Genomic DNA, 21,224 nt, shown 5'->3' with positions numbered 1-21,224 from the left:
CAAGGAACCTTCCGGATGAAGGTGTAACCCTGGAATTACCAGATGTAGAATACAAAAGATTAATATACAGAACTCTTCGAGACATTAGAAATGAGATCAGGCAAAACGCAGAACAAGCAAAGGAACACACAGATAAAGCAGTTGAAGAAATTAAAAAGGTTATTCAAGAACATAATGAAAAATTTAATAGGCTGCAAGAATCCATAGAGAGACAGCAATCAGAAATTCAGGAGATTAACTATAAAACTACAGAATTAGACAACTCAATAGAAAGTCAGAGGAGCATAATTAAGCAAGTGGAAGGCAGAATTGGTGAGGCTGAAGATAAAACACTTGGCACCAATATATTCAAAGAAAAATCAGATAAAAGAATTAAAAAAAAAAAAAATGAAGAAACCCTAAGACTCGTGTGGGACTCTATCAAGAGAAATAACCTACGAGTGATTGGAGTACAAGAACAGGGAGGATAACAGAAAATACAGAGAGAATTGTTGAAGATTTATTGGCAGAAAACTTCCCTGATACTGCAAAAGATGAGAAGATATCTATCCAAGATGCTCATCAAACTCCACATAAGGTAGATCTAAAAAGAAAGTCACCGAGACATATTATAATCAAACATGCCAAAATGAAAGATAAAAAGAGATTTTAAGAGCAGCTAGGGATAAACGAAAAGTCACCTACAAAGGAGAGTCAATAAGAATAAGCTCGGACTATTCGGCCAAAACCATGCAGGCAAGAAGGCAATGAGATGACTTATATAAAGCACCGAAGGAAAAAAATTGCCAGCCAAGAATCATATATCCAGCAAAACTGTCTCTCAAATATGAAGGTGAAATTAGGACATTTCCAGATAAACAGAAGTTTAGGGAATTAGTAAAAACCAAACCAAAACTACAAGAAATACTAAAGGGAGTGTTCTCTGGTTAGAAAATCCATAATATCAGATACCAACCCAAGACTAGATCACAGGACAGAGCAACCAGATGTCAACCCAGATAGGGAAATCACAAAAATAAATCAAGATTTAAAAAGTGCTCAAAACAGGGAAACAGCAATGTCATTATGTAAAAGATGACAACATTAAAACAATAAAGAGGGACTAAAAAATGTAGTCATAGATCTTTCATATGCAGAGGAAGTCAAGGCGATATAAAGAAATAAACGTTAGGTTTAAACTTAGAAAAATGGGGTAAATATTAAGGTAACCATAAAGGAGACTAACAATCCTACTCATCAAAATAAAATACAAAAAAAAAAAAAAAAAAAGACTCAGCAAAAACAAAATCAACAACAATGAATACGAGGAAAAGACAGTATATAAAAATAAACTACTCAGCACAAAAAAATTAAGTGGGAGAAATAGATGGTGAGTTATTACCACTACCATCCATTCTGATCATGGCCACAATAGATGGATCCTAATAAAATAGAAATAAAATGTGGACAGGACTCCAGTTGTTTAAATGTCCAGACTTACTGGACCAGTTGAGAATGGAAGACTCCCCGAGACTATTGCCCTGAGATAATTCTTTAAACCTTGCACCAAAACTATTGCATAAGGCCATCTTTTAGCTACATAACTGGCTCATAAAATAAACAATATCACCCATCAGTACTGTGCTGGCTAAAAAGATCATCTATATGAAGCCAAACGGTCAACATTTCCTGTAAAGCAAAGACCAGAAAGCAAGGGGACAGGACGATCAGATTACTGGAAATGGAACAACCAGAACAGAAGTAATAAGAAAATTGACACACTGTATAAAATATAATCAATGTCACTGAACAAATTATGTATAAACTGTTAAATGGGAACTTAATTTGCTGTGTAAACTTTCAGTGAAAACACAATAAAATACTATTAAAAAAAAGATGCTTTCATTGATGCCATTTTTCATCACAACTGGGAAGTAGGCATGGTTCATTCATTAATTCCCTCAACAAACATTTATTGACCCTGCTCAGAATTCTCCTGCCCTTCCTCTTGCCCCAAATAAAACTGCCATTCCCAGAGTTCTTGACACCAGCTAACTGCTAACTAAAGTCACCTCACTCCAAAGAAGTGCTGAGGCAGTGTTAATCAGACAACTCTAGCTGGTAAAATGTGTTAGAGATATTTTTGAGTTTAAAATAGGGGAAGAGGAATCCACCTTAATCTGTCCAGGAATCAGCACTGCAATGCACTTTGTGAGGTTTTCAGAATTCTCAAGGACTCAAGAAAGTCTCATCAGCAGCTGGCAACAGTTGTCATAGCCAACAAGAAATGTACAAAATTGAGAATGAGAGAAAGCTTCCCAGATGTAGAACATCCATCCTCTCTCCCTCCACAAATTTTTTTCAAGGACCCTCCTTGAATCCCACACTGTTCCCAGACCTTCCCAGCTCAGACTGACTCCTGCTCCTCCTCTGAGCCCTACAGATCCACCGCCACCACCATTCACTTGGTGCTTCATCTACACTTCCCCAGGGTTTGTTAGCCACCATGGAGTTGGACCCCAACTCATGGTGACTCCGTGCACAATGGAACAAAATGCTGCTGGATCCTGCACCATCCCCATGAGTTGCAGATCAGATCACTGTGAGTCATAGGCTTCCACTGGCTGATTTCTGTAAGTACATTGCCAGGCGTTCCTTCTTAGTCTGTCTTTGTCTAAAGCTCTGTTGATACCTGTTCAGCATCACAGCAACACGCAAGCCTCCACTGACAGACGGGTGGTGGCTGTACATGGGGTACATTGGCTGGGAATCAATCCTGGGTCTCTTGCATGGAGGGTGAGAATTCTGCCATTGAACCATCACCTACCCCCATTCTCCAGGGGTCAGGGTCTTATATCCCAAGTAATTATAAGCCCCCCTGAGGGCTTCTAGGCTGTTCCAGAAGCCCTATTCTAAAACCAGCCACACACAGAAGCCCTCCTCTGCCCCCCACCCCACTACTTGTCATATTACGACTGGATGATCAAACCACAGGAAACCAAGAATGGAAAGTCTATAAAGATATCACAGAATTCTGGAAGAAAAAGGTGATTTCTATGAAAGGGAAATACATATATGAATGAAGAGAAACTGCTTAACAAGTAATACAGACCATCAACTCCCAGGCCTGACCTTCACCTCTGTTAGCTGGTTTTCCTCTCACAGATATCCTTTCTTCCTTAAATGCATCCAGTCTTGGCTCACAAAACAGCTGTACGCCTGTGGGAAAATTACTCAGCACTTACCACCTGACTAAGTTACACCAGGGGCTCGCTTTTTACTGGCAAGAAGTCTCATCACATAAAGGGATGCCCTCCTGATCTAGGGGCTTCGCTTGTAGGATGGAAGAGAACCTCTCTGATGAGTAGCTGGACAAAAGAAAGACATCTCTAGTTCTTTCCTCCCGGAAGTCACCACAGGGAACCAGCACATTTTGCCAGTGGAAGAAAGTACCTTTCAGAGACCACCATTAAACATCTATAGGCTGTTAGAGGTGGAAGAGCCTTAGCAACTGCTCAGTCCCCTCACCTTATAGACAAGGGAGCTGAAACTCAAAGAAGTTAATTGATTTGCCCAAAAATCATGGCAGGCAGGTAATGCAATGATTTTAACTCAACTCTTTCAACTATACTATGCGTGTTTTCACCTGATGAGATTGTTGTGGGGGTTTTCCTTAGGCCCAGGTAGGCAAATATAGCCCGACTCCACAAAAAGCCCCTCTACTCTTGGAGAGAAATAATATCGATTCTTCCCCCAGCCCCCACGTATTATTTACCTTCCACATGTTTTTCAGGCGTTAAACACCCGCCACACAGCAACACTGTACCAGGTGTTAGAACTGTGATTACTTCCTACCGGTGTAACGAGTGTCATAGTAAACATGATAAATGTATGTAATAAGAACATACACAGAGAAACTAACTCTACCCTCGGTATCAATGAAGGGAGTAGGTTTCAAGGGATGGGCAAGGGAGAAATGGCGTTCCAGGCAAAGGGAACACTGCCTAATGCTATCGAGGAAAAGGCAGCGACGCCCTGAGCCAGAGCATAAGATGGGAAAGCGCAGTGGATGAGACTGCAGAGGTAGACAGGCTGGATTATAAAAGGCTGTGCACGCAAGGCTAAGGAGGCTGGACTTATCTTTAGGACACAGGGAGCCACTGATGAACTTAGAGCAAAGGATTGACATGGGCAGGCTTGCACTTCATAAAAAAACAAAAACTCAGGAAACCAAGCAGAGGATGCAGTGGAAGGAGGAGAGGCCATTCCAGTGGTTTAGTGGACAGACAGAGAATAGCTGAACTAAAGCATTTGTAAGGAAACAGAAAGAAGAGGACGGAGTTGGGAGGTATTAGGGGAGAAGAAACAACAGGGCATGGTACTGCAGGAGCTGAGGCAGAAGGAAGGATCAAGGAAAGTCACGGGTCTGTGGCTTGGGTGATTGGACAGCAACATGCCATTTAATGATACGAAACACACAAAAAGCAGGTTTTAAGAGGTGAAGGCGAGACAGGAAATTTGGTTTTGCCTATACCAGCTTGAGGCGTTGGTGAAACACGAATGGGTATGTGTGAGAAGCAGATGGCTAAAGAGTATACATTTGAAGGGAGGGAAGAGGGCCAGAGCAAGGGCTTTGGAAGCCATCAGCATATGGGTGGTAGTTAAAGTAATAAGAGAGGTTGGGCTGACACAAAAAGAATGCAGAGAGAGCACACAGCAGGCTAGGAATTAAACCCTGGGGAATGCAAACATTTAAGACCATTTAAGATCATCTAATTACATGTTCGGAGCCCTGGTGGCGCAGTGGTTAAGAGCTTGGCTGCTAACCAAAAGGTCAGCAGTTCGAATTCACTGGCTACTCCTTGGAAACCCTATGAGGCAGTTCTACCCTGTCCTATAGGGTCACTGTAAGTCAGAGTCAACTCGACGGCAATGGGTTTGGTTTCTTTTAATTACATGTTCACTAAACAACATTCTAATCATAATTTGGCTTCCTGTGTAGGTTTTTCCTCAGGGATAAAATGCACTGATCAATTCAAAATTAGGTCGAGTCTGACTCGTAACGACTGTATAGGACAGCGTAGAACTACTCCAAGGAGCTTCCAAGGAGCGCCTGGTGGATTCAAACTGCCAGCCTTGTGGTTAGCAGCTGGAGCTCTTAACCACTACACCACCAGGGTATCTTACCTATCTATATGGGATCAAATGGACAACAGCAACTCAAAGATTGGATAGGAACCTTAGGGGGCCCTGAGTTTATGTTGATAGGGGAGGAACAACTCAGAAAAGGGGGGTAAGAGTGGTTAAACAACTCGAAGAATGTAATCAATGTCACCAAATGGTACATGTAGAAATTGTTGAACTGGTATATGTTTTGTTGTGTACGTTCTCAATGACAAAAATAAATAAAATTTAAACACTGAAATGTATATATATATATATATATATATATATATATATAGTATCTGGATCCCCTTGGAAGTTAAATTTATACAAATTAGCATCCTGGCTCATAGTCAGTCTCTTATGAGTTTGGTTATTGTGACTTGTTCCCTCCTTCCCTACATCTAATCATCCCAAGGACTAGCCCTGTGAAGCTGTGAACCGGCACTGGACCATAGTAGGCCACAAAGTCCTACCACCTAGTGAAGTCCCGCCTTAGGAACAAGCCAGGCCCCTTTCTATTACCTCTGTCTCATATTGAACCCCAATCCTAGAGCGAGTTACAGCCCTGCCACAAACCAGCTCCATAATGAGGAACAACTAAGTGACTCTTAGTTCACGTCTATAAAAAGGCGGATTGGACTGAAATGGTCTCCAACATCTCTCCCAATAAACTCTTATTCTATAGGTACCACTGAGCCCCTCTGAGAGCACAGGAGGAATTAGATGGAGGCACGATTAGGAGGGGTTCTCAAAAGTTGGCCCCCCTTCTCCAAAACTCTATTTGCCAGGAAGGAAGCACAAACTTGGCTGGTAACCAAAAGGTTGGCATGGTTGGAACCCACCCAGCAGCACCGAGGAAGAAATGGGCCTGGTGATCTGCTTCCGTAAAGATCACAGCCAAGAAAACCCTATGGAGCAGTTCTACTCTGTAACACCTGGTGTGTCCTAAGTCTCAAATCCATGACAAAAACTAAGTCAAGAACAAAACTGGATCTGCCAGGGGGATTTGATTTTTTGCTAATGAGGCTGTGTCAACACAGGGTGTGTACTGGCCCTAATCACTTCTGAGATATAAAAACAGCAGATTAGATGCACAAGGAAGCAAAAACTACAAGACAGATACAAAGTGAAGACTGCCAGGAAACTGAGGAATTCTGGGGCTACAAAAGCTGAAGGAGACAAGGACCTTCCCCCAGAGCCTACAGAGAGTTTTCCCCTAGAGCGTGAACCCTGGGTATGGACTTCTAGCCTCCGAACCATGAGAAAATAAACTGCTGTTCTTTAAAGTCACCCACTTGTGGTCTATGTTATAGCAACCAGGAAAGTAAGACGACAGCCAAGCGCCAGTCAGGCACGCACACCGCAGCCCCTGGGTCTACCTTCTCATATTCGTCACCAGGGTTGTGCTTCTGCAGCCAGTCAGCCAGGGGCCGGTCCTTGAAGGAGCCCGTCACCCCGTGCTCCACCTGGATCTTGCGTAGGGTCTCGGCATTGGGGATCATCTCCACCATCCCTGAGAGAGGAGGAATCAGGGTCACCCTCCGGAGCGGAGTGAGGGGCGCTGTGGGGAGTGGACTGTGAGGGCTTTGTGGGGTGCTCCCCTGTAAGTCAGGCTCAAGGGCAGAGGGACTAAGCCTGATAATACGGGCACGAAACCGGGGGCAAGGATAACGGTGGAAAGGAGGGTCATTCCCCAAGTCTCATATGCCACCCTGTGACTTGCTGCTTTCCCAGCTCACACCTACTGCTCTCTTACATTCTCAAATGTTATACTGGAAAATTCCAAATATACATAAGAACAGAGGAAACAGTACCATAAATTCACATACAGCCATTACCCACCTTCAAAAGTTAACACTTTGCTAATTTTGTTTCCCCTAGTTAGTTCACTCGTCCAATTCTGCTTTTTTTTTTTTTTCTCTTTCCTGGCTGGAGTATTTTAAAGCAAATTCCAGACATGTTATTTCACTCATAAATACTTCAAGTATATAACTAACGCAGACATACCACCATGCCATCGTCATATCCCAAAACTTAGCATGCATTCCTACATATGATCTAATACCCAATCCACATTCAGATTTTCCTAATTGTCTCAAAAATGTCTTTTTTTTAAGTCTGAATCAGGAACCAAGCAAAGACTATACAATAGGTTTGGTTCTTATGTCTCCACGTCTGTTTTATTTTATGTCTCTCTCCCTTCCTTCTTTTTTTATGCCATTTCACGGCCTCTAATGAAACAATCTTCTCCTTTTCATCTTCCCAGAGACATTTAGAGTTCGTGCTGGGGAACTGGGGGACGAGCAGAGGGCAGTAAACAAAGGGCCCACCCCTCCCTCCCACCTGCGTCTTCACCCCCTCCTCCCCACTGACCTCTGCCCCGGCCGGTGGAGAAGCAGCGGAATATGACCATGCGCATGTCTAGCCCCTCCTGGACCCAGATCTTGCTCATGATGCGGATCATCTGAAGGGTTAGCATGTCTTGGCGAAGGTCGTCCCCGCACTGGAGGGAGGAAGAGCATGGCCTCAGGGCCGGATGTGCCAGAGCTGGTCTCCATCACCTCCCCACCCCCCGGCTCCCAGGTGGGCCCAAAGGACAGTGACAGGGAGGGATGGCCCTGTCCTCCCACCTGCACCTCTGACCTGCTCACTCAGCTAACACAGGCTCAAGAAGCCTTCACACTGTGCCCAGGCGGTGTCCCATCCTCCCTCCACTCCACACACCACTTGAACTGGATTCAGGCTCCCTTCAAAGGAGCCCTGGTGGTGCAGCGGTGAAATCGCTTAGCTGCTAACCAAGAGGTCAGCGGTTCAAGCTCACCAGCTGCTCCAGAAAAGAAAGATGTGGCTGTCTGCTTCCGTAAAGACTACAGCCTTGGCAACCCTGTGGGGCAGTTCTATCCTGTCCAAGCCTTGGCAACCCTGTGGGGCAGTTCTATCCTGTCCAATAGGGTCACACTATGAGTCGGAATCAACTTGACAGCAATGAGTTTTTAACAGATCCTCTTCCTCCCTGACCATCAGCCCCCACCCCCACCCTGTCCCCCTGGTTTGGAATTTACACACAGCAAATATATACTTTAAGCTACTAAATCATTTTGTCTCCTCCACTAGATTACATGCTCCAAGACTATCATTTACTTCTCAGAATCGTGGATGTGCTGGAGTCAGAAGGGAGCTTAGGGTTTACCTAGTCCAACCTACGCCTGATATATTAATTTCCTCTTTAACATCCCTGCCACATGGTCATTCAGCCTCTGCTTGATTACTCCCAGGGACAAGCAGATCACCACCTTACCCATTCCACTGTTGGACAGCTCCGACTCCTAGAAAGGGCTTCTGCAAAATGGGCTGTCAGTTACCTCGCTATGCTTCCCAACACTCTGTCCCTAGCCCTGGGGACTGCCCAGAATTAGACTATTTCCTTTTTCACCTGACAGTCTTTCACGGATCAGAAAGGCAGCATGGAATAGTGGGGAGAAAATGGCCCGGGGCTGCTTCTGCCACCCCCGTGCTTCCTCTACCCTCTTCTGCCCCACCTTGGTCCCACCATCCTGAGCAAAGGACTCTCACCTTGAAGATGACACGGATATTCTCACCCAGCGGGTCCATGTTTTGGAAGGACAGCTTGAGGGGGACGGCATTGGAGTTGAAGTAGGAACAGTCCTGCCATGGCAAAGAGGGCAGCGAAGCGGGTGAGGGAAGAAAAGGGATCAAGGTGCAGTCTGCCTTTCTATGGCTGGTCCACCAGGACCCGCTCATTATCTCCTCCAGATTTCTCAGCACCCGTCATCCAGGTTCAGTTTGTTAGGACCTCAACTCCGGCCTCTGATCTCTCACCCCTTCAGGGCATTCTGCACCCAACTTCCCATTGGGTGACTTCTGTGTGTCACATACCGTCCCTAGGCTTCAGTTTACTCCTCTGTAAAATGGCCTCACAGTAATACCGACTACATGGAGCTGCAGGGATAAAGCCCAGAGGACAGTGCCAGGCACAGAGACAGTGTTCCATAAGTGTGAAATGACAGCTGCCATTATCATCACCTTCCCTGACTACATCTCCAACATCATCAGGGAGGGACACCCAGCCTCCAACCCAAGTCCTCCACCCTGCACGGCTGGTGGGCAAAAGTCCACACATGTTGGGAGGAGGAGAAGGCCACAAATACGCCTTTCTTCCTTGTACCTCTCAATGACTAAGCAAGTCAGTGACAACCACACTCTGCAGACCCTCCGTACTCTGAGAGTCCCAGACCTACTGGTCACTCACCCTGGACACGATGCCCTTGACCAGCAGACTGGGACTGAGCGGCAGGCGGCATGAGCCGTTGAGAGCAAAGAACTGCTTCACGTCTTCCAGGCCAGTGCGGAGGATCCCCTGAGAGGGAGGGGAGAAGGGGAGTGGGAGCTGAGGTGAGGGGCCATCAGCTCCACTCAGAGCCAGGTGTCCTCCAGGAGTGGGTGCCCAGAGGTGGCTGCATGAAAACCACCCCCTGAGGAGGATGGGCCACCTTCAAGAGGGCCCTGAAGAAGGAAAACCACCCGACTCATCCCCCAGCCTGGGACAGTACAGGGGCAGCAAGCCCAAGGACCTGTGGAGGCCAGGCACATAACAGAACAGCGTGGAACAGGCCATCATGAAGGCAGGCAGGCCACTTCTCAAGGGGGAGCTGTTATTCAGGCTGTTGCCAGGGAAGCCAACAATCTAAACTTTATTATGGAATTTCACAGGTTTTAAATGTTGGCAACCAGGAACGCTGCTGGCCCAAGAAAGTACCTTTGTGCAAACAGATAAAGGTGCTGTCTGTGGGTGGCTGCAGTCCTGAGCCATGGCTCACAGCCTAGTGAACCACGTATGGCTGGATTTCAGCCCTCACTTGCTCCCTCTGGTTGGGGGCTCTTGGGCAGTGAGCAACTTACACAACTGTGCTCAGCCTTGACAACAAACAAAACTGCTACCCTGCTGGTCAGGATGCCTGAGAGGTTAATGACCTGAGCGGCCGCAGAAGCTTGGGGCTGGAAACGGGCAGAGGCAGCCTCTCCCGGCTCACCTGCCGTGCCGACGGGGCGGCCTCCCGGACCTGCTGGGCCAGCTTGGCCAGGGTGTTGACGAGCCAGCACTGGCGGTTAAACTCCTCTCGCAGCCCCTTCCCGCAGCAGCACAACAGGGCCGCCAGCAGATACTGGTAGCGGATGCTGAACTGAGAGTCCTTGAGGCCATCCTTCAGCAACCTACAAGGCAGAGGGGAGTGTGAAGCCTGGAGAGTCTAGGGATCACAGGCAAGGGCGGGGATGAGGGGGCCAAACCCAAGTATAAAACCCACCCAAATTTGGGAGGGAAAATTTATTAAGCATTTGGCTCCTAACTGAAAGGGTGGAAGTTCAAACGCACCCAGTGGCTGCGGGAGAAAGACCTGGCGATCTGCTCACATAAGGGATTGGCCTGGACCATAAGACGGACAGTGATGCTTGTGAGCAGTGAACTTTGTGGCTCAAGTAGCCACATGAGACTGTGCGGGTGACTCCTGCCTGGTGGCGAGGTGAGAAGGAAGAGGCGGACAGGAGCTGGCTGAATGGACACGGGGAATACAGGGTGGACAGGAGGAACGGCTATCTCATTACGGGGAGGGCAGCTGGGAGTGCACAGCGGGGTGTGTATGGCTTTTTGTACGAGAGACTGACTTGATTTGTAAACTTTCACCTAAAGCACAATAAATAAATTAAAAAAAAAGTATATGAAATTAAAAAAAAAAAAGGCCAATAAAGATTTTGTGAAAGAAAAAAAAAAAGATTACAGCCAAGAAAACCCTATGGGGCACTTCTACTCTGTCGCATGGGGTTGCTGTGAGTTGGAATCGATCTAACGGCACCCAACAACAACATCACGCAGACCCTATACAGGCATGTTTTATCTGTCCCCACAACTAAGTCTGTGTCCACTCAGTCTTTGAGCAGAGGGAGCTCAAAGCATGCCTGTGCTTAGTTCCCCTGTATATTTCTGCCACAGGTGGGTACAGGGAAGGGCAGAGATGACCCTCACTGTACTGCAGTGGGGTGAACTGAGAGCCGCCTGAGGACAAGATGCCAGCTTAAGGCCACAGGGTACGTCAGCAGCATTCTGGAGCCCTGACGACTCAGCCCCTCACCCTTGCAGGCCTTGGAGTGAAACACTCCGGCGTGTAGGCCACACATCTCCCCCTACCCTTCCGCACACAGCTTTACCAGAAGAAGTAGTGAGTCACTCTCAAGTCAGAGACTGCTCGCTTCAGGAGGAAGCGCACCAAGGGACTGTCCAGGTAGCACTCATACTTGAGGGCCTGCATAGGAGGAAGGGAGGATGGACGCATGAGGCTTTGTTAACTGCCCCCACCTACACCTACTGCTGGCCCACTGGGGACCCCGGGTTCTCAGGGGGCAGAGTGCAGCCTGACTTGGGGTCTTGGGGTTGGACCATTAGAACTGGAGGGCAGGCTAGTCTACCCACCTGCACCAGCTGGGGCAAGTAGTCTAGCAGCTCGGCGTCCGAGAGCGAGCTGATCCACTGGACAGCCATGCGCCGCACCTCTTGGTCTGGGAAGCTGCAAAACAGAGCCCAGGCCCTGACACCCAGCCACAGGCTCTGAGGCACAGCCAAACCCCCTCACCGCCTACGCTTCAGAGGGTGGACAGGCATAGATGGAGGAAAGGCAACGTTCCTTGGGGTTCACCAAAGCCACTAGAAGGGTCCTTAGCACCTTCTCCGGAATGATCCCACCCCATGGTCAGAGTCCACCTCAGGCCACAGAGGCACAGGTGGGTGACCACTCTCATTCCTTGTGTGATGTAGAGAAAATGGGGTAAAGTCCTCAGCCCCAGCCCTATTCCCACAGATCTCTTCCTTGAGTCCCACTGTGCCAGAAATTCCCATCGTCAAAGAACTTTCACGTGGGTTACAGCATTATCGTGTCTCGGTACCATCCTGAGATGCAAATCTCCCAGGCAAATAACAGAACAGTGGAATTTTGCACAGGCCAGTACACCTTGGCCGAATTACTCTGGTAAGAGGTTAGCAAGGCCATTGCCTAAAAAGTCCCGAAGGTAGGACACATGGATTGAGTCGATGCTGATAACTGAGAGTAGGGAGAAATCAGCCAGGAATACTAGGATGCAGGGATCTGAGCCTGGGAGCCTCATGTCCCCAGACAGCCCTTCAGGGGAAGGAGGGAAAGACAGGACTGGTAAGGTGTTAACTAAGTGATAGGGTTTGGGTTACACAGGTGTATGCATTTGTCAAAACTCAGCAAATGTACACTTAATGTTTGGGCATTTTCTTGTCTATAAATGTTACCTCAAAAGGGAAAAACCATAAACACTGAGCTGCAGTTAATGATACGCATGCTAAGATATTTAGGAGGGAATTTAATGATGTTTGCCAGTATACTTCCAAATGCATAAAAATAAATAAGATGGATGGATGGGTGGAGAGCAGAGTGGATAGACAGACAGTACAAGGTTAGCAGTAAAGCTAGGTGATGAGTATAAATTCTGTACAATTCTTTCAATTTTGTTGGATTTGACACGTTTGCAACGTAATGTTGGATGAAAAATTGAGACAAAGTAAAAGGAAATGTGGAAAAGCCCTGGAGACACAGGCACATGTCACTACCTTCCCCAGGGCCAGCTCAGGTCAGTGGTGGGCAGTGCCAAGCACTGGCTTCTGGAAGGGCACGTGGTCAGGAAAGGTGGGCATCACACTCACATGGCATGCAGGAGCCCCAGGGCATCCTGGTGGTTCATGTGGGTCCACTGCTTCAACAGCACATAGATGTCAGGAAGGCACGCCCACTCCCAGCTGGGGGCGCTGGCAAGCACCAGGGGCAGCGAGCTCACCTCCGAGTGGCAATAATAACGCTTTTCCCACAGGCGCTTCTTGTCAGCATCAGTGAGCCTGGGGGTGGGGGCGGGCGGTGGGAGAGGGCACAGTATTACTCCAAGGGGATGCTACACACGCCCCAATGTAGTGGTTCCCCAACTTTGCTGCACCTGAGCATTACCTGGGGAACTTCATAAAAACCCCATGCCTAGAATGTAAAAACGGTGCAGCCACTGTGGAAAACAGTCTGGCAGTTCCTCAAAAAGTTGAACACAGAACTACCATATGACCCAACAATCCCAGTCCTAGGTCTACACGCAGAAGAACTGAAGGCAGAAACTCAAACGGAAGCCCGTACACCAACGTTCACTGCAGCACTTTTCACAGTAGCCAAGAGGTGGAAATAACCAAAAAGTCATACCCAAGAAGTGTTAAATCAGAATGTCTGGGAATGGGAGCCAGGCATCAGTAGTTTTCAAAGACCAGACCCTCAGGTGATCTGAGTGTGGAGCCAAGTTTGGGGATCAGGGCCAAATCTCCCCTTTGATCCTAACTCAGGGGCATCTCAGACTGAGGCAGAACGCACAGGCCAAGGGCACCAAACTTGCCACCTCTCCCAAAGGTGTCCCAGGGCACCACTCCCAAGCTGAGCCACCAGAGGGCAGTGGTTCCCACATGTCAGGGTCTGGGTAGCTGAGAGGCCTCCTGGGGCCTCCAGGAACCAGCTGGCAGTTTAATAGAACCTGCAGCTAATTGGGCCTTGCCGGAGATCAGGTGTCTAATGGGAGAAGGGAGCAGAGGGGATAATGAAGTGAGGGGTCAGTAGAGGAATGGGGCCAGGAGAGGGCTGCAGCTGCTCTGGCTGCCCTTGGTGGAACATGAGGGAGAGATGAGCCCCTTCTCTCTTATGTCTCCCCACCCAACACATGCACAGGCCACGCGCCAGGCAGAGAGGTATGTAGACAGAGCTAGGAGCCTGGAGCCCAGATCCCAACAGCTCCTCCAGCTCTCTTTTCCCACCCAGCCTTCTCCATTCCTAGCGGGAGAAGCCGGAGGATAAGATCAGCCTGGATGCGCTTACCCCTGAGAGCTGCCAGCTTGCTTTGACACCTGATCCTTTTTGGAAAGTGGCAGGGCCAGAGTGCTGCAAAGGCTGTGGGTGTGGAAGGGGCAGGAGGTGGGGGCAGGGTGCTGAGGGCAGTAGCCAGCTGCCCCAGAGGACAGCAAGTAAGACAGCATATCTGGGGTATAGGGCAAAACTCTGGTCCTCTTGGGACAAAATCTGGACCAATAGTTCAGCGTGGGGATGGGCACTCCCAGATCTAATTTCCACTTCATTTTTCCTAGTATCAGCTCATGGACAAGGGCTTGGGGGCTGGCCTCCACACAGACCTCTCTCCACCACTTCCTACCTAGGTGACAAGGCCCACTCCATCCTACCTCCCAAAGCAAGAGGGCAGGGACTTTGTGTGGGGAGCTAAGGGAATGTCAGATAGAAAGTAACAGACTTGGTGGGGGACCTGAGCCATGCATGGGGGATGCCCTGGGCCTCACCAGTACAGGGACTCCTTCTGCATGATGTCTTTAAGCTTGCCTTGGTCTTCCTCCCGGAGGCTGCCAAACTCATAGCGGGGGCTGAACTTGTCTCCAGGAGGGCTGGTGAACTTGGTGTCAAAGGCTGAGGTGGGGAAGTCAATCTGGTGGAGGGGGATCAGAGAAGTGGAGAAATGAGAACAGCCAGTGTGAATGGGGGCAGCCACCCATCAGGATCTCTAGCTTCTCTCTCACCCCAGAGTTCCTGCCTTTCTCCCTTCTTCCCTTCTCTCAGGTCCTTTGTCTATAAAATAACACAGTTGGACTTGGTGATCTCTAGAGTCTCTTTCTGCTGTAACTTTTTCAGCAAGAAATGGGAAGGAAAAAAAGAGAGCAAGAGAAAACAGGCAAGGGAACTCAGCAATTCCACTCCCAGGTGCACGCCCAGAAGACTTGAAAGGAGGGACTCAGACACATGTACACCCATGTTCACTGCAGCACTATTTACTATAGTCGAAAGATGGAACAGCCACCCCTCAGCGGATGAATGGATAAGCAACAGTGATTTCACACAACGGAATTTATCCAACCAAAAAGAGAAAATCAAGTCCTGATACATGCTATGACATACATAGATGAATCCTGAAAACATTAGGCTGAATGAAATAAGCCAGACACAAAAGGACAAATAGTGTTATGATGCCACTTATACAAAATCTCTAGAAAAGGCAAATGCATAGAAACAGAAAGTAGATTAGAGGTTACTTGGGTCTGGGGTCAGGGGACAACGGGAGGTTATTAATGGGTACAGAGTTTCTGTTTGGGGCAATAGATAAAAACGTTTTGGAAATAGAGAATGGGGATAGTTGTACAACATTGAGAATATAATTAATGCCACCAAACTGTACATTTCAAAGTGGCTGAATTAGCAAATCTTATGTTATGCGTGGCCGAGTGGTCTAATGAGGCGGTGGATTAAGGCTCCAGTCCCTGCGGGGGCGTGGGTTCAAATTCCACTGCTGCCAACTATATGGAAACCCTGGTGGCGTAGTGGTTAAGTGCTACGGCTGCTAACCAAAGGGTCAGCAGTTCGAATCTGCCAGGTGCTCCTTGGAAACTCTATGGGGCAGTTCTATTCTGTCCTATAGGGTGGCTATGAGTCAGAATTGACTCAACAGCACTGGGTTTTTTATGTTATACAAGTTTTACCACAATTTTTTTAATTAAAAAAAAAAAAAACAGCCAAGGGAGGAACAGGCTAGGTTGAGATGCATGTTAGTGAGAGGACCAGCCCCATTTCAGAACTTTGAACAGAGAAGCCACCAGGCTGAGCCTCTGGGAGTGCCCAGCTGAGGTTGGGAAGCCTTCAGTGTGGTTCTGGGGGGCATTCCTTCCCGATGGGAAGTGGGACAACATGCCAGGTGAGGGCCCCCCAACTCTGAGGACTGTAATACTGGGTCCCATTTCTCTAGGCCTCCAGATGTTCATTCCCCTAAAATTGATATCAGAGTTGAGTGACCCAGTTCTCAAAAAGAGTTCTACATTCCTTCATTCAGAAAATGTGTATTGAGCCTTAATACGCACTGGGCATTGTTCTAGGCCCTGGGGATAGAGTAAGTGATGAGACACATAAAACACCGGCTTCATAGAGCTGCTATTCTATATATTCTATTTCATTCTATATCAACTTTGATACCCTATATTCCATATCAAGGCATATCATGGCCACAAGAAAGCGTCAGGAACTGATAACTAGACCTTGGACCTAACCAGCTCCTCCTCCTCTCCCTGGGGAATGAGTCCACCACACTAAAGCACTGAGTGACTAGCTGGGGGAGGGCTGCCCCTGGAGCCCCAACAGGGGACAGCTTAGCTTTGATCAGATTCAGCAGTAAGATGGCTCAACACAAGATTCTCCAAAAAGCTGGCAGAGCCCTGCTCAGGGAGAGTCTCAGCCCCTACCTTCAGGTTTCCTGAAATCAAAGTTGACCTCTAGGAGACTGGAGGAAGATACCACAGAGCTCACCCTCTCACTCCGGCTCTAACCACACTCACTCAGTTACTTCAATCTTATCATCCTCCCACTCCCAAACTTCCAGCATGTTCTCCTGCTGTCCCAGCCCAAACCTCCAGTGGGAGAACATGGCACTTACTCAGGAGTGGTTCTGATGGGAGGGTGGGAAGAAAGAACTGAGGCTGGAGTCTCACCTGCAGGATGACACTGTCTGGCTGGTGAAAATTAGGTGCACTCCATCGGGCACCAGGGTGTTCCTGGGTTGCTGGCCACAAGCCCAGAAGCTTCCGGCCACAGGTCAGCACTCTAGGGAGGATGGAGAGTGGAATGTGCCAACAAAAGAAATTTGCTAAGCAGATATTTTTCCTCCTGCTCCCCCAATCCAAAAATCTGCCTTTTCTGTTTGAAGCCACCACCCAACACCCATCTCTCTGGTCCTCCTCACAGACCACGGCCTCTTCCTTCTGCTATTGGAGCTCTCGCCCTCTGGCAAGGCTTCCTGAGCTAACTACACCCTAGTCTGGATGACCTGGGAGCAGGGATGCTTACACGAGGTAGAGAGGCTGGACTAGGTGACCTCTAAGGTCCTTCCAATGACAAGCCCAGATGGCATGTTATCCGAGTACTGCTTTTCCACATCCCTTCCCCCCACAACAGTCCTGGGCCGCCAGTCCTACCCAGCAGCTCCTGGTTACACCAACGGTCCTGGTCACTAGTTCTGTGCTTTGGCTCCATCTGCCAGGGCTGGGACACACTACTCTCTGCTGGTGAGTCCCCCCATGACCAGCCCTCTTGAGGGGCTCCAGCCAGTGAAGCAGCTGGGCCCCTCACTCTGCCCCCCACCTTCCACAGCTGAGAAGCCACTGCCCTGGAGCCCACATACTGCCTAAAGTTGAAGAGCGGGGTGGTGACCCAGCCCAGGGCTTCGGGTGCCCGCCGCTGCTTATTGGTGTCCGAGGAGCTCCCAGGTGGGGGGATGGGCAGAGCATAGAGGGTGGCACACAGCAGGGTCTCCCGAGGCAGCCGGTTCACCTGCACAGGGAAGCAGAGCCTAGAAGGACAGGAAACCAAGTCAGAGGTGCCACCCCTGGAGCTGCAAGGGACGAGTGGCCCAGGAGGTCGAAAGGAGGGTGAAAATCTGGCCTTGCTTGCAGGTTGTCAGACTTGTGTCCGGGGGAAGCCACCCTGCAGGACCAGGACAGGTCCCAGGCTGCAGCAAAGCCTCCATGGGTTCGCCGAGCAGCAGTCTGGACTCTGTGTGAGGCCCTCTAAGGAGGGTGGCAAACAGCCCTGGCTGCAAGGCTGCCCAGAGCAACTGGACAGAGCTTGTTTCTCCAGAGCCATCTCGGAGTACAGGTGACTACATGTCCCATCCTGAAAGCTCCACTCCTTTTCCTGACTTAGGGTTTCTGCAGAGGATCACCAAGAATCTGCCTTTTGTCCCCCTTTTCAGTCTGACCACCACCATCCCCCATGCCACTTGCCCTGCTGAGAGGAACCCGGAAGCAGCACCACGTTCTCTGCCCTCAGTTCACCTCCCCATGGCTCTACCACCTGTCCTCTCACCTCCCCTTCTCCTCCCAGCCCCAGGGGCACACGATGGTTTGTTCTCGCCCTAAAACATCTGCAAAGCCAAAGTCCTCCAGCGGTGAGAAATCTCATTTGTAGAGCCAAGACAATTGAGACTCGTAAGCACTGGCCACTACCAACCCAGGCCCAGATGTTCTCTCTGGCTGCTCAGCCTGAACCACACCCTGCCACACCTTCCCAGTTCAGGATGAGGAACTGCGGTGGGGTGAGCTAGGGAGGGGAGAAGAGCTGCGGAAAGAGACGGAGGACCCACATTACCTTTAGGGGAAGCTGTCCCTAGGCCAAAATCCACAGTCACACCCTCCTGGCAGGCCCAGGGCCCAGCAGCTTCTACACCAGAGGGCACAGAGGCAGGGCAGAGGTCTCGGGATAAAGCAGCCTCCCTCCACGGCCGCCCCTCACTCCTGTAGGGAATCTCCACCTAAGTGTGCCTCTCCCTCCCTCCTCCCAAAGACTGGCAGAGCCCTGCCCTGGCCCAGCTGCCTCTATCTTGGGGAGCCCATGGCTATAATTAGGGCCTCTCCAGCAGCCAGTGGACACACTAGGCGGGGGCTTAGCCAGGGGTGGCAGACGATGCTGCTGGGCCTATTTTGAGAGTTAGCTGATCCTTCTACTGTGACAGTGGGAGAATCAGCTGACCCCATAGCAAAGGGGACAGGGAGCTGGTTCTGATGACTTTCTTTTCGCCCAGGAAGAGGCTTCCTGCTTTGTGTCTGGGGAAATAGCAGAATGAGACTTTCCAACTGAAATCTTAATTTTCTAACTGAAACCTTAAAACCTAGAACATTCCAAAGCCACCTCTCCTTAGTCCTGGAGTACATCCTCCACCGAAGTACATCCTCCACGGAAACCACCGTGGACCTACACTGGGGTTCTGTCAGGATAGCCACTTTGTTGGCTGCAGCCCCGAACCTCCTCCCTCTTCTTCCCTCTGCAACCCATTCCTCAACATCACATCACAGGGGCTGCATCCTCCAGGAAGGTCCCAGCCCTGGTTCTGGCACTCACAACCTTAGGCAGCTTATATCTCTGCCTTGGCTTCCTCATCAGTGAAAAGGAGGACACGGCTTAACATACATGATGTCTGTTCCCACTGTCTGTGCGCTTCTTGCTTCTTGACACCGTGATCACTGCCTTGGAGCTGGGCTACACTGATAATACTTTCATGCACAAATATCCCCATGTATCAACACTATGTCAGTCCCTGGAACAGAGAAACTGGAACTGAGAGGGCTTCCGCAGCAAACAACAAAAAGATGAAGATAAAAGCCCTTACCGTGTGCTAGGCACTGTGCCAAGTTCTTTACTTGCGATGTCCTAACTGCCCCTCCAATGATCCCATGCAGTGAAACCTGTCAGAGCCGGAACTTAATGGGACTGCTTCGATTTTCCAGGTCTCACAAGTTTTCTGCCTTTGACAGCATGCACTTTTCTATTCCCCCTTTTAGTGGAAAATATTTGCATTTTTCTTTCTCTGACTGGTCTCTGCCTTACACAGGTTCCGGCTTTCGCAGGTTTTACTGTATCATCTCCATTTTAGGTTAAACGATGTGTCCAAGGTCAACTGATAGTAAGTAGGAGAGGATGACTTGCCCCAAAGCCTGGGCCCTGAACCCTACACTGGACCGCCTGCTTCCAAGTGCCTTGGTCTTGACCTTGAAGGGGCTAAGAGGTCTCCCACTGGGCATTGGGACAGGAGTGCTGAGATGCCCCCTCCACCGGGCTGCGGGTAGAGGACTAGCCCTGTAGGGTTCCAGACAGATACCTCAGACAGGGAGTGGAATGAGACAGGCCCTGGGGGCCCAAAGCATGCAGGCTGAGGTAGGATGGGCCTTGCACTGGGCAAGAAGGCTGCTCCTATGCCTCTGACCCTCTGAGACCCATTTTTGGGGTTCACCTGGGCCAGAGCACTGCGTAGTAACCCTTCCCTGGGCAGCTGGCAGTAATTAAGGCCAAAGGCTCCTAAGGAGCTGGTGAAACTCAAGAGCCATTTAGTGCAGCCATTCTCTGCCTCCAAGGAGTTTCTCCTGCTCTGGAGGTGGTTTGATGAAGGCCCTTCATTTACATCACTATTAGGCTAAGAATTACATAAAATGTGAGGAAAGGATAGAGGGTCTGAGTCCCCAGTTGCCCTCTGTAAAATGACCCCACGCTCACAGCACTTCCACAGACTCTTCGTTTATCTGATCTGCACCCTTGCCCTCCACCAGGACCCACCTCAGCCTCTTTAATCTGCACCCCAAATATTTAAGTTGTGGTTCTGCTGCACACATGAGCGTCAGATAAACCCCATAGTCAGTCTGGGGAAGGGAGGGTGGAGGCAGCAAACAAGGGACTTTCTGACTGTCTGGAGGGAGGAAGGACACAGCCCAGTCCAGGCACAGCCCAGAGGCACCTGCAACCCCACCGTTCAAGGCATGCTCGCCCCCGTTTCCTTCCTGCCTCGCTTGGCTGATGACTATTTATTAACATCATTATTGTAATGAACAGTGATTATGGTTTCATATTTATAGCCTGCCTATCTCATTTCACTGCCATAACTTCCTCTGAGTTAAACAAATAACCCCATTTTAAGATTTGAGAAACTAAGGCACAGAGAAGCTAGAGAGAACTTAGCATTAGAGACAGAGCTAGCAATAAAGCCTTCTTCCTGTGGCTTCAAGCCCATTATTCTTTCCCCTAGACAACCTTCCCTCTCTGTCTCTAAGGGAGAAAGCACAGTCCCTTCTCTCTGTTCTATGAAAACCCTGGGAAGAAGGAAAAGTTAAGAATCCTTTGGACCCTTTAAACTTTTTAAGGGAGGCAAGATCAAAACAAAAAGTGTTTCTATAGCCCTTTATGGTTTACAAAGAGTCTGTATGAATACTTCTCACTGGATTCTCAGAAGGACTTGAGAGGTAGAAACTATACTTGTTCCATTTAAGAGTCAGGGAAGTAACAGAGACTCGAGAGGCTGAAGACCTTCTCTAGTCAGGGTTAGCGACAGAGCCTGGGTTTAAGCCAGGTGTGAGCTCCTCGTCCCAGTCTGGTTATTTGGTACCAGGGGCACACAGGAGGAAGAGTAGCAGGTGTGCAGTGGGCTGGGCGCTG

The 21,224-nt window shown here is 49.1% G+C and overlaps 1 protein-coding gene across 4 annotated transcripts in view; it reads right to left on the bottom strand.

Annotated features, from left to right (window-relative positions):
- Positions 1-21,224, bottom strand: part of PIK3C2B (phosphatidylinositol-4-phosphate 3-kinase catalytic subunit type 2 beta) — a 91,549-nt gene that overhangs the window by 26,057 nt on the left and 44,268 nt on the right. For all 4 annotated transcript variants that reach the window (XM_010590243.3, XM_010590242.3, XM_064273334.1 and 1 more), the window contains 11 exons: positions 17,428-17,595; positions 16,739-16,850; positions 14,552-14,694; positions 12,884-13,072; positions 11,630-11,723; positions 11,368-11,462; positions 10,197-10,377; positions 9,416-9,523; positions 8,719-8,811; positions 7,519-7,648; positions 6,525-6,658 (listed from right to left, as the gene is read on the bottom strand). In XM_010590243.3, coding sequence (XP_010588545.1) covers positions 6,525-6,658; positions 7,519-7,648; positions 8,719-8,811; positions 9,416-9,523; positions 10,197-10,377; positions 11,368-11,462; positions 11,630-11,723; positions 12,884-13,072; positions 14,552-14,694; positions 16,739-16,850; positions 17,428-17,595 — 1,447 coding nt within the window. The remainder of the gene's footprint in view (positions 1-6,524; positions 6,659-7,518; positions 7,649-8,718; positions 8,812-9,415; positions 9,524-10,196; positions 10,378-11,367; positions 11,463-11,629; positions 11,724-12,883; positions 13,073-14,551; positions 14,695-16,738; positions 16,851-17,427; positions 17,596-21,224) is intronic.

This window comes from Loxodonta africana, chromosome 20, assembly GCF_030014295.1.
Source record: "Loxodonta africana isolate mLoxAfr1 chromosome 20, mLoxAfr1.hap2, whole genome shotgun sequence".
NCBI lineage: Eukaryota > Metazoa > Chordata > Mammalia > Proboscidea > Elephantidae > Loxodonta > Loxodonta africana.
Note: the sequence above shows the minus strand (reverse complement) of the source record. Positions and strands in the feature narration are given on the sequence as shown.